The sequence below is a fragment of the Schistocerca piceifrons genome, chromosome 2, assembly GCF_021461385.2.
Source record: "Schistocerca piceifrons isolate TAMUIC-IGC-003096 chromosome 2, iqSchPice1.1, whole genome shotgun sequence".
Lineage (NCBI taxonomy): Eukaryota > Metazoa > Arthropoda > Insecta > Orthoptera > Acrididae > Schistocerca > Schistocerca piceifrons.
The window spans coordinates 829,285,608-829,299,259 of record NC_060139.1 but is presented as its reverse complement, the minus strand read 5'-3'; the positions used below and the strand labels follow the sequence as shown (position 1 = coordinate 829,299,259).

General features: G+C 40.2%; 1 protein-coding gene across 1 annotated transcript in view; it reads right to left on the bottom strand.

Moving 5' to 3' along the window:
- Nucleotides 1-4,847: 4,847 nt before the first annotated feature.
- Nucleotides 4,848-13,652, bottom strand: part of LOC124775120 — a 302,473-nt gene continuing 293,668 nt past the window's right edge. The window contains exon 20 of the mRNA XM_047249959.1: nucleotides 4,848-6,121. Coding sequence (XP_047105915.1) covers nucleotides 6,071-6,121 — 51 coding nt within the window. The 3' untranslated portion in view covers nucleotides 4,848-6,070. The remainder of the gene's footprint in view (nucleotides 6,122-13,652) is intronic.

Sequence of the window (13,652 nt, the reverse complement as noted above, 5' to 3'; positions counted from 1 at the left end):
AATACACTTTACACGTAAGTATTTATATAACACATTTCATAAATTTAAATATTCTTCAATGGAGTAAAAGCAGTGATGCTGTAAATATGACTTTAGAGATTTTACAAATGTATTGACCTCAGTGATAGCTTTTATGTTTTCAGGAAGTTTGTTATAAAGCGTAACTCCCATGTGAAAAGTACCTTTTTGGCACAGTGCTGTGCTGATTTGAGTCATATGTAAGTTTCTGTTTTGTCTGGTAAAGAGCTCATGTATATCACAGTTTTTTTGCAATCTCCGGTCCATGCCTATTACATTTAATTTAAAGAACAAAAGGGTTTCCATAATGTATACACATGGTAATGGAGGAATACCAGATTTCTTAAACAGGGGTTTACAAGAGTCTCTAGGCTTGCACCCAAACAAGATTCTAATGGCCCTTGTTTGTAGTTTAAAAGTGCTATTAGCTGTTTTAGAGTTTCCCCAGAAGGTGACCCCATATCTAAGATGAGAATGAAAGTACGCATGATATGCATTCAATACTGTTTTCTCACTACAGCATGATTTTAATGAACAAAGAAGGTAACATATTTTGCTCAGTTCTGCATTGAGATATTCAATATGCTTATTCCATCTGATGTTACTGTGCAGCCAAAGTCCTAAGAATTTGGTTTCAGTACTGTTGCCAACTGGTTCGCCATTGATAGAGACTGATGGGATAAACATGTCCTTGTTAGGAACATTGTGGAATTTTAGAGCAACGTTTTTCTTACTGTTTATTATAAGCTGATTACTCTGTGCCCAGCTGCTAAGTTGTTTCGTGACCGTGTTTACTGTCTGCTGTAACTGTTCATCGTTGTCTCCTTTTAGTAGAATCGTGGTGTCATCTACAAATATGATTGTTTTGTGTGCATCAACATTTAAGCTTAGATCATTTATGTACAGAAGAAACAGAAGGGGGTCCCAATACAGATCCTTGGGGTACACCACATTTTATTTGTTTATAGTCAGATAAGTGATTAGATACAGTTTTTAGTTCAATATTTGTGTGCTTGATGCACACTGCCTGCATACGATTAGTCAGGAAGGAACTGACCCACTTGTTGGACAGACCTCGAATACCATATCTTTCTAGCTTTGATAGCAGAATTTTATGGTCCACCATGTCAAAAGCTTTTGACAAGTCAATAAAGACTCCTATAGTTTCCTGTTTTTTGTCCATCAGGTTTAGGATGGAATTGATGCACTCATAGACAGCAGTTGTCATTGACCTCTTATTTCTGAATCCATGTTGTTCATTACATAGGATGCTGTTTTTATTTATAAATTTCATAAGTTTCTCATACATAACTTTTTCCAGTACTTTAGAGATGCAGGAGGTAATTGTGATGGGTCTGTAGTTATTTACATTGTCTTTATCCCCTTTTTTATATACAGGAATAACTTTTGATGTTTTCAGCTCATCAGGGAAAGTGCCTGCCTGAAGTGAGCAGACGCATAAGTGTGTGAGTACGTCAATTAGGTTTGATGCACTCTTCTTTAACATTGTTGCAGGTATACCATCAATACCTGCCAATTTGGAATTTTTTAGTCCTTTTATTGCTTTAGCTACTTCATCTTGTGAAACAGAACTGATGTACATTGATCCTCTACATGCACTTATTTTATATTCATTTGCCTGGGTGCTCTTAAAGTTTGACTAACATATTTTCAGCAACACCTGTGAAAAAGTTGTTAAATGTGTTGGCTACTTCTAAGGGGTTTGTTACTTTTTTATTTTTATGTGATAGTGTTGTATTTTTGCAAGGTTGTCTGTATTCTCCACATTCTTTTTTTATAACACTCCACATAGCCTTTGATTTATTAGCTAAATTATAAATGATTTCATCATTATGCATTATTTTTGCTGCTTTTATTACTTTTCTTAATATTTTGGAGTATTTTTATAGTATGCGCGTACTACAGGTGAGGAATTTTTTGAGTTACATATTTCATGAAGTAGACTTTTCTTCTGGCATGAAACCCCTATTCCCTTTGTGATCCAGCTGTTTGTTCTAGAGTTTCCCCGTATGGTTAATATTTTCAGTGGGAATGCAAGTTCAAAGAAATGGGTTAATGTATCAATGAAAGTGTTGAATTTTTCATTTATATCGTTCATTTTGTACACTCCTAGCCATTTTTCTTTCTGTAATAAGTTGTTGAAGTAGTTCACATTATGCTGATTATAACTTCGATATGCTGTCCTGAAAGACATGTTGTTAATAATACTGCCTTGTACTTTTATGCTTAATATTTGAGCAAGATGATCACTAAAACCTGCATTGAATATTTTTAGCGAGGTGTTGTGTAAACTCTTCTCGACTAGAAACTGATCAAGAGCTGTTTGGCAAGTTTCTGATACTCGGGTAGCTGCTTTTACTTCAGCCTTTAAATTGTAGGACGTTGCAAGGTTCAAAATGATCTCCCTATTTCCAATATTCGTGAGGAAGTCAATATTGAAGTCGTCACAGATTATCAATTCACAATCCATTTTATTTACTTGATTTAGCAATGACTCCATTTTGTTTAAGAAAAGTTCAAAATTCCCGGATGGTGATCGGGAAAATGTAGCAATAACCAGATTGAACTGAGTAATTTTTATAGCTGCAATTTCATAATCCTTTTCGACATTTGCCCTAGTTAAGTCAGGTAGTGTAATAAAATCTACATTATCCTTTGTGTAAATTGCTACCCCACCCTTGCTGTTTTTCCTGCAGTAGTAAGGAGCCAAGACAAATTTGTTTATTTTCGTATTCTGGATTAATTCTGGGTTAAGCCAGTGCTCAGAAATGCATAACACTGAGATATCATTAAGTTCATTTGTTAATAGAACGTTAATTTCATCGATCTTATTACGCAGGGATTGCACATTATGGTGATAAATTTTTAGTTCAGGCGTATTCACGATTTGGTAATTGGGAATCATATTTACAGCATCACATACCTCTAGTTTAAATTAGGAACGTCAGCAGTGTTGTGTTTTCGTTCTTCTTTCTTGTTTATTTTGTTTTCCTCGCTGTTGGAAGGATGTTCAGGAAGCTGATAAATTGTTCTATCCTTTACAAGTCTTTCTTTAATTATTTCACTAACATGATCACAAACAAATCTTTTCCCTTCATAGTTCAAATGCATTCCATGCTTCGTGTGCAGATTTCGATGCAGCTTGCTTGTATCCAGTACATCGCACTTACTGTATTGAGAACACAGTTTCCTTATTTTAATGTTTGTTTTCCGATTTTCTTTGTTTACACACGAACTATAAATCCGATCATGCCTTTGAGGAAGTGTGGCAACTACTGTGTTTCTGCATTTATTAGCTTGTAAAAAATTCTGTAGCGTTTTCACAAACAACCTCTGCTTCATTTTTTGCCAAATCGTTTGAACCCATTATACAGACGATAAAGTCATTTTCTTGCATTAATTTCGTCTGAGAGTTAATATCTACAACATTTTTACATCCTGCTCCCGGTTTCACTACACTAGTCACTGCTATGTCGCGATTTTTCTCACGGAGCATGCTGGATAGATTCCTGCCATGACTGTCTGTTAGTAATAGTACATTAGGTACTCTTTTTCCCTGATGATCTGTGTTTGTTGTTGACATTATTTGAAAAAAGGCTATTCATTTTCAGTTCACTGACTTCTTCAAGTTCACGATCATTTGGAGAGTCGTTATCACAGTCACTTGTTTGCAAAACAAGATATTTGTTTTTTTTTTTTCCGAAAATGTGACAGTTTTAGCAGACTTTGTTGTTCTTTTTGTAGTTGGAACACTATTTTTGTACGACACTGTTACCCACTCTGACGATATATTACTTTTGTCTTGCATCACTTCACTTAGCGTTGGCTTCGATCGCAGATCCCAATTTTCTTTCTTGAGTGAGTCAATATCGCTTCTTAAGGAACTGATTATGAATTGTAAGCTAGCAACTCATTCTTTTAGCGTTGTTATTTCAGTGTTACAATTCTTACAAACTCCCTTTCTAACAGCAGAACTATAACTATTTCTCAAGTTAGATTCACACACTTCTACACTCGCGGCCATCTTTTCCTTTTCTCTTACACTGCTATTAGTAGTATAGTTTTAGCCTTTTAGATGATATGATGGATAACTAGGCAATACTGCTTGAAATGGCCTCTAAAGTATTGAATAAAGCTCCCTTTCAGACACAAGATACTTTGACCCTAAAGTTAGCTACATTTTCTCTCAGTTTTCACTGTAATGTGTAATGGAAAACTGTTGTGAGAGTGTTTTTAGGATGGATTTAAATTTATGACCTATGTTCATTAAATAAATTCTCTCTGAATGGTGTGACTTGGATCAGTATTTATCTTAAAGAGACACGATTTTATGGAAGGCATTTGGACTGAGAAATAAATCATTGTAAATTCCCTGGTTACGTTTCTCGGCTGATTAGAATAATTTGTCTATAGTTATTGAGCAGATATGTCTTCTGGAAACATTTACCCTGAAAAAGATCTGTTAAAAATATGGAAACCACAGATGCCCAACAGCGTTGCGGTTATGGTGAAAGCCTTGTCTGTTGTGTGCTATTTTGCCTCCAAGATAGCAGAAATCTTTAATTTTGTTTTGTGGGTGGTCCCAAATCTAATGTTGAATTTGTCACTAATTTCACCTGCACTGCTCCTTATGTATTTATTTGGTTTCTTTCATCCATATTCTATGTTCAGTAGACTGTTAATTCTGAACTTCAAAGCTGTTTGTGGAATACTTAAGTGGATACAGATTATGTTTATATAGAGCCTCCAGGGTGGCAGGGTAGAGATAATGGCTAAGTAGCCCAGAGATCAAGTTCTGCTACTGCAAACATTGGTGTGAGTTCAGCCAATTACATATAAAAAAATTAGTGTTTATTACTACAAATAACAGGAAATTATTTCTTAAGCGATATACAAATTTTGAACTGAGGTAACCACGATAATATTAGTACTGTATGTACAGTAATTACAGTTCTAACATTTTAATCATGTAAGTCATGAGGAAAGGAACTTTTTTATCACAATAGTAAACATTTTCTTAGCAAGCATCTGCACTGCCAAGGCTTGATGAAATTCTGGACAGTTGTATCACAAATAACTTTCAGTATTCTGCAGAAAGTTTCAAAGTGATACAATCAACATATGAATATCATATTTTGCCAGAATCGTTTGTGATGTTCCTTTTCTACACGGATCCCATAAATCTAGAAATACATTGACATGCAGACAGCCACTGTTCTATGCAATTCTGCACTGAGACTGTTTCAGTAAAAAAATCAGATAATTCTTACGAAACACCTGACAAAAAATAATTGTCATGAAAGTACCATACCAAACAACAGAAGAAATTGTTATGAATCTGAAAAAGATCACATAAATGTTAATTTCAGACTCATACATTTCATATTTTCAAATCGTAACAGAGGTCAAAAATGGAAGAAACATTTAACAGAGACATAGATGAGCATTTAAATTCCGGTGGCATCAGCCAGAAATGAAACTTCAAATCTAATGAAAACAATTAGGTTCAGAGCAAAATACTTGAGATTACAATTGTCCAACAAATAAATTTCTCATGATCCTGCTCTCAAATACTGGTCTGTGCGGATACCACTTACGCATGATTTATTGCCAATCCATCATGGAACTCTACTATATTTCCTGTTTTTTTTTCTTATTAATAAACATTTGCTGTATAAGCATGAAAAATTTGTTCTATTCATGTATATACTACAGCCTTTTATCTCTTCAGTGGCAATCAACATTTAGGTTTTTTTTTTTTCAATTTTCACCAAATTTTATAACAATTTTTTACAGGTATAATACAAAAGTTTTTAATGATGAGACAAAAAAAATTATAAAAATAGGTGTCTGCAACAACTAGATAAACTAGTCTGCTGAATCACAGCCTTTGTTTAGTTATGTACGTAAATGTCACATGATTGTTTTTCAATAAGTGAAGAAATCGTCATCACATCACAACTTCAAGTGACAAACATCAGCCATGACCCACATGGCAGTATACATGAAACTAAAGTAGTTTCATGGTTGTTCAGTCTCTGTACCAATAATCATCCTCTGGGTTGAAATTCTCAACTTCTTCCTGAAAAATAAAAGTAAATGAAATTGTAATTCAACATTTCATATCTACTATGAAACGAAACTGGAGATAAAGAAACACTGGGTATATTTCACAAACTGTGGCTCATAGTCAACTACACGATTAGAAATTACGGAGGGAGGAATACAAATTGTCACAGACAGTCAGAGCTCAGATGACATGAGAAGATATGGAATGACTTAATGATTATATAACACGTACGCAGCTGACAGACCACAAAAATGTAGAGGTACAAATAACATTGGAAGTGGGAGAGGGGGGGGTTTCAATATATCAATCAGCCTAACATTAAAAACTTGCACCAGTGATATTTTATAAATAATTTGAATTGTCATACAGTGTTGTGCATCATCAACAATGGAGGTTCCAACATCCTTTAATTATCTTAAAACATGTATATCACTCCAAACCAAAGATTTGTGTGGTCCTCCTGTCCTAAAATTGCTAATGGTTATGATGACCTTCAGCAAGTCACAAACACTGGTAGTTTGATAATTTAATGATGAGTAACATGAAATGTTTCCACATAACTAGGACATGAAAACCCTTACAGAGTGCACACATAGTGACAAGTTTTCAACAAACGTTCTATGGAAATGGTATCTGCAGGACCTGTCCTTGCCATACATATTACCTTTGTGAGGAATCTAATGACATTCACTGCTATAAACACTATTAAGAACTCTTTAGTGTTATGTACTGAGTATATAGAAAAGAATAACCTTTCGTAAAATCTTCATATATATCATACTTTTTAAACCAGACTAAAAAGTAAAAAAATAATTCCTTGTAGTCTCATAAAGATTCCTAACCACACACACATACTCCTGAAATTTTTGATACTGAGTTTATAATAGCTATGAAAAAACTTTTAAGATTTAAAATGAAAACCATGGGGCGCATGCAATACATAACTGATGCACAACTAGTTCACCTCCTTACTATTATCTATGCATATGCTCCACATTTTTCCATTTTAAATTTTACTGGTATTCTTATAGCTGTTAAAAATTCACAATAACAAATTTTGAACACTGTCTGTCTGGGGGTTAGGAATCTGTATGGAGATAGGAAAAAATTATTTTACACTTTTTAGTCTGATTTATGAATGTGGTACACTAAAGATTTATTTTTATTTAGATATTTATTTTCCATGTTTTAGGCTTGTGGGGTGAAATTTTTCCAATAGATTTTAAACACACTGACGAGTTAAAATTTAAATAAATATATGTATATAATAGAGGGAAACATTCCACGTGGGAAAAATATATTTAAAAAACAAATATGATGAGACTTACCAAACAAAAGCGCTGGCAGGTCGACAGACACACAAACACAAACATACACACAAAATTCAAGCTTTCGCAACAAACGGTTGCTTCATCAGGAAAGAGGGAAGGAGAGGGAAAGACGAAAGGATTTGAGTTTTAAGGGAGAGGGTAAGGAGTCATTCCAATCCCGGGAGTGAAAAGACTTACCTTAGGGGGTAAAAAGGACACGTATACACTTGCGCGTGCACACACACACATATCCATCCCCACATACACAGACACCATCGGACACTTGGAAAAGCGTTGTCTGCGTCGCGCATCGTTTAATTAACTGTGCAACATCTCTCAGCTTGACTTGTCTCGACTTTGCTCGACTGACGCTCCACGGCATTTTGCCGGGGTTTTGTGAGGCTGGGATGCAAGGCGACCACGGTTCCGCTGGTGGCAAGGTTCCTACCGAGACAGTCCGAAGACTGGTTTCTTGGCGCAACATGTGCTTCAGGACATGCCTAGCTCAACACCTGGCAGCGGACCCACAAAATAGTTTCTTCGAGTTATGTTGCTTAGCTGCGACACACAATGTCAGAGTTACTTTCCTTCTTCAGTTTACCACACGGTGTGCAAATGTACTCTAAAATCTACCTCTGACGGAGACAGCCTTGTACCGATACTATAGCATCCGTCATATCTTACTAGCGGTTAGGAATCGAGAAGTGGTGTCTGTGTATGTGCGGATGTGTGTGTGTGTGTGTGTGTGTGTGTGTGTGTGTGTGTGTGTGTGTGCGCGCGCGCAGCGCGAGTGTATACCTGTCCTTTTTTCCCCCTAAGGCAAGTCTTTCCGCTCCCGGGATTGGAATGACTCCTTACCCTCTCCCTTAAAACCCACATCCTTTCGTCTTTCCCTCTCCTTCCCTCTTTCCTGATGAAGCAACCGTTTGTTGCGAAAGTTGAATTTTGTGTGTACGTTTGTGTGTGTATCGACCTGCCAGCGCTTTTGTTTGGTAAGATATATATATATATATATATATATATATATATATATATATATATATATATATATATATATATATAAAAATAGAAAATTATATATAAAAACAAAGATGAGGTGACTTACCGAACAAAAGCGCTGGCAGGTCGATAGACACACAAACAAACACAAAATTCAAGCTTTCGCAACAAACTGTTGCCTCATCAGGAAAGAGGGAAGGAGAGGGGAAGACGAAAGGAAGTGGGTTTTAAGGGAGAGGGTAAGGAGTCATTCCAATCCCGGGAGCGGAAAGACTTACCTTAGGGGGAAAAAAGGACAGGTATACACTCGCACACACGCACATATCCATCCACACATACAGACACAAGCAGACATATGTCTGCTTGTGTCTGTATGTGTGGATGGATATGTGCGTGTGTGCGAGTGTATACCTGTCCTTTTTTCCCCCTAAGGTAAGTCTTTCCGCTCCCGGGATTGGAATGACTCCTTACCCTCTCCCTTAAAACCCACTTCCTTTCGTCTTCCCCTCTCCTTCCCTCTTTCCTGATGAGGCAACAGTTTGTTGCGAAAGCTTGAATTTTGTGTGTATGTTTGTGTTTGTTTGTGTGTCTATCGACCTGCCAGCGCTTTTGTTCGGTAAGTCACCTCATCTTTGTTTTTATATATAATTTTTCCCACGTGGAATGTTTCCTTCCATTATATTGATATAAAAATAGAAAGAAACATTCCACATGGGAAAAATATATTAAAAACAAAGATTCCATGACTTACCAAATGGGAAAGCGCTGGTAGATAGGCACAATAAAAAAACACACACACACAAAATTTCAAGCTTTCGCAACCCACGGTTGCTTCGTCAGGAAAGAGGAAAGGAGAGGGAAAGATGAAAGGATGTGGGTTTTAAGGGAGAGGGTAAGGAGTCATTCCAATACCGGGAGCGGAAAGACTTACCTTAGGGGGAAAAAAGGACAGGTATACACTCGCGCGCACACACATACCCATCCACACATATACAGACATTTCCTTCCCTCTTTCCTGACGAAGCAACCATGGGTTGCGAAAGCTTGAAATTTTGTGTGTGTATTTGTGTGTTTTTTTTATTGTGCCTATCTACCAGCACTTTCCCGTTTGGTAAGTCATGGAATCTTCATACAAAGATGATGTGACTTACCAAACGAAAGTGCTGGCAGGTCGATAGACACACAAACAAACACAAACATACACACAAGATACAAGATTCAAGCTTTCGCAACCAACGGTTGCTTCATCAGGAAAGAGGGAAAGAGAGGGAAAGACGAAAGGATGTGGATTTTAAGGGAGAGGGTAAGGAGTCATTCCAATCCCGGGAGCGGAAAGACTTACCTTAGGGGGAAAAAAGGACAGGTATACACTCGCGCACGCACACACACATATCCAACCGCACATACACAGACACAAGCAGACATTTGTAAAGGCAAAGAGTTTCGGCAGAGATGTCAGTCGAGGCAGAAGTACAGAGGCAAAGATGTTGTTGAAAGACAGGTGAGGTATGAGCAGCGGCAACTTGTGTTTTTTTTTATTGTGCCTATCTACCAGGTTGAGGCCTGGCGGATAACGAGAAGAGAGGATATACTGAAGGCCAAGTTCCCATCTCCGGAGTTCTGACAGGTTGGTGTTAGTGGGAACTATCCAGATAACCCGGACGGTGTAACACTGTGCCAAGATGTGCTGGCCGTGCACCAAGGCATGTTTAGCCACAGGGTGATCCTCATTACCAACAAACACTGTCTGCCTGTGTCCATTCATGCGAATGGACAGTTTGTTGCTGGTCATTCCCACATAGAACGTTTCACAGTGTAGGCAGGTCAGTTGGTAAATCACATGGGTGCTTTCACACGTGGCTCTGCCTTTGATCGTGTACACCTTCCGGGTTACAGGACTGGAGTAGGTGGTGGTGGGAGGGTGCATGGGACAGGTTTTACACCGGGGGCGGTTACAAGGGTAGGAGCCAGAGGGTAGGGAAGGTCGTTTGGGGATTTCATAGGGATGAACTGAGAGGTTACGAAGGTTAGGTGGACGGCGGAAAGACACTTCTTGGTGGAGTGGGGAGGATTTCGTGAAGGATGGATCTCATTTCAGGGCAGATTTGAGGAAGTCGTATCCCTGCTGGAGAGCCACATTCAGAGTCTGATCCAGTCCCGGAAAGTATCCTGTCACAAGTGGGGCACTTTTGTGGTTCTTCTATGGGAGGTTCTGGGCTTGAGGGGTTATTTGCTTCTGTACCAGTTCGGGAGGGTAGTTGCGGGATGCGGAAGCTATTTACAGATTGTTGGTGTAATGGTTCAGGGATTCCGGACTGGAGCAGATTCGTTTGCCACGAAGACCTAGGCGGTAGGGAAGGGACCGTCTGATGTGGAATGGGTGGCAGCTGTCATAATGGAGGTACTGTTGCTTGTTGGTGGGTTTGATGTGGACAGACGTAGTGAACCTTTATCTCTCCCCATACATTTTTATTTTCATTTTCATTTCAGTGTCATGTTACACTTTCCACCTTCTAATACCATGTCACCTCTTACAACACCCCCCACAACGACCTCATTAAGTTTTATTTACATTCCCTCTGCAAACATGCCTTCGCCCTAGCCAGGTTACGCTCCCATATTTATTTTCTCAGGCTTATCTGACATTTGGCATTACCCCCAAAGGCCTCACACTTAAAGTTCCCACCTCTGGCTGCAACCCTTCTTTCCATCAGTCCCTATACCAATTCCAAACTGAACGATCCATTGCCTCACCCACCTAATCCTTCACCTACACATCAACTCAGCCAATGAACACACCCGTCTACTCCTATCCTTAATAAAAGTCCTCAATCTTTCCTCTCCCACATCTACACCGGCTGTTCAAAGCATCCTCCTACAGGCCAACTGCAAATTAGAACAGCATGCCACCCTCCACCTCAAAAAACTATCCAATCTCCTGGTTTCCCACCTCCGGAAAGGCAACTCACTCACCCTTCACAACCTCTCCCAACAAACCTTAACCTCCTCTCAATGCACACAAACCCAGTCTCTCCATCTACTCAATCTCCCACTTCCAGCTCCACTCCCTCCAAAACCTCAAATTCCAATCAACACAATCTGGAACCACAACACCCTAATTCAGTAGTTAACCTTTCCTCCAAACCTCTCTCCCAATTCGAAACCTCTGTCCTATCCGAATGCCTCACCTTCAGCCCCACTCCCAGATTCAACCAAACAGCCCTTGTCAAAGATTTACTGTCCTACACTCGTACTCTCTGCTGGAAATATAACTTTGCCACGAAGAAAAATGATCCTAATCCTACTCCTAATGATCCAATTCCCCAAAACACTATCCAAATTGAACCCTGCCTGGAACATTTCCGTCCTCCGTCACAGCGGGACCCACCTCCTCTTCCTCAAAACCACCCTCTCCAAACCTTCCAGGAATTTCTGACTTCCAGCCTTGCCTCTCAATCCTTCTTAAAAAACCTCAATCCTACTCCCAACATCACCACTGCTGAAGCCCAGGCTATCCGTGATCTGAAGGCTGACCGATCCATCGCATTCTTCCGGCGGACAAGGGTTCCACGACCGTGGTACTTGATCGTCGGGAGTATGTGGCTGAGGGACTTGCGTCAGCTTTCAGACAAAACCACATACAAAGTTTGCCAAGGTAATCAATTCCTGATGTCCAGGCGGAGCTTCAAGGAATCCTCAGAACCTTAGGCCCCCCTACAAAACCTTTCACCTGACTCCAATAACCTCCTGACCCCACCGACACCCCGCACCCCTACCTTCTACCTAAAATTCACAAACCCAATCATCCCGGCCGCCCCATTGTAGCTGGTTACCAGAACGTATCTCTGCCTATGTAGATCAACACCCTTAAACCCATTACATGCAGTCTCCCATCCTTCATCAAAGACACCAACCACTTTCTCGAACGCCTGGAATCTTATCCAATCTGTTGCCCCCCGGAAACCATCCTTGTAACCATTGATGCCACTTCGTTATACACAAATATTCCGCACGTCCAGGGCCTCGCTGCAATGGAGCACTTCCTTTCACGCCGATCACCTGCCACCCTACCTAAAACCTCTTCCTCGTTACCTTAGCCAGCATCATCCTGACCCCCAACTACTTCACTTTTGAAGGCCAGACATACCAACAATTAAAGGGAACAGCCATGGGTACCAGGATGGCCCCCTCGTACGCCAACCTATTCATGGGTCGCTTAGAGGAAGCCTTCTTGGTTACCCAGGCCTGCAAACCAAAGTTTTGGTACAGATTTATTGATGACATCTTCATGATCTGGACTCACAGTGAAGAACAACTCCAGAATTTCCTCTCCAACCTCAACTCCTTTGGTTCCCTCAGATTCACCTGGTCCTACTCCAAATCCCATGCCACTTTCCTTGACGTTGACCTCCATCTGTCCAATGGCCAGCTTCACACGTCCTTCCACATCAAACCCACCAATAAGCAACAGTACCTCCATTATGACAGTCTGCCACCCCATTCCACATCAAACGGTCCCTTCCCTACAGCCTAGGTCTTCGTGGCAAACGAATCTGCTCCAGTCTGGAATCTCTGAACCATTACACCAACAATCTGTAACAGCTTTCGCATCCCGCAACTACCCTCCCGACCTGGTACAGAAGAAAATAACCAGAGCCCTTCCTCATCCCTTCAAACCAAGAACTTCCCACAGAGAACCCCAAAAGTGCCCCACTTGTGACAGGGTACTTTCCGGGACTGGATCAGACTCTGAATGTGGCTCTCCAGCAGGGATACGACTTCCTCAAATCCTGCCCTGAAATGAGATCCATCTTTCATGAAATCCTCCCCACTCCACCAAGTGTGTCTTTCCACCGTCCACCTAACCTTCGTAACCTCTTAGTTCATCCCTATGAAATCCCCAAACCACCTTCCCTACCCTCTGGCTCCTACCCCTTGTAACCGCCCCCGATGTAAAACCTGTCCCATGCACCCTCCACCACCACCTACTCCAGTCCTGTAACCGCGAAGGTGTACACGATCAAAGGCAGAGCCACGTGTAAAAGCACCCACGTGATTTACCAACTGACCTGCCCTTCACTGTGAAGCGTTCTATGTGGGAATGACCAGCAACAAACTGTCCATTCGCATGAATGGACACAGGCAGACAGTGTTTGTTGGTAATGAGGATCACCCTGTGGCTAAACATGCCTTGGTGCACGGCCAGCACATCTTGGCACAGTGTTACACCGTCC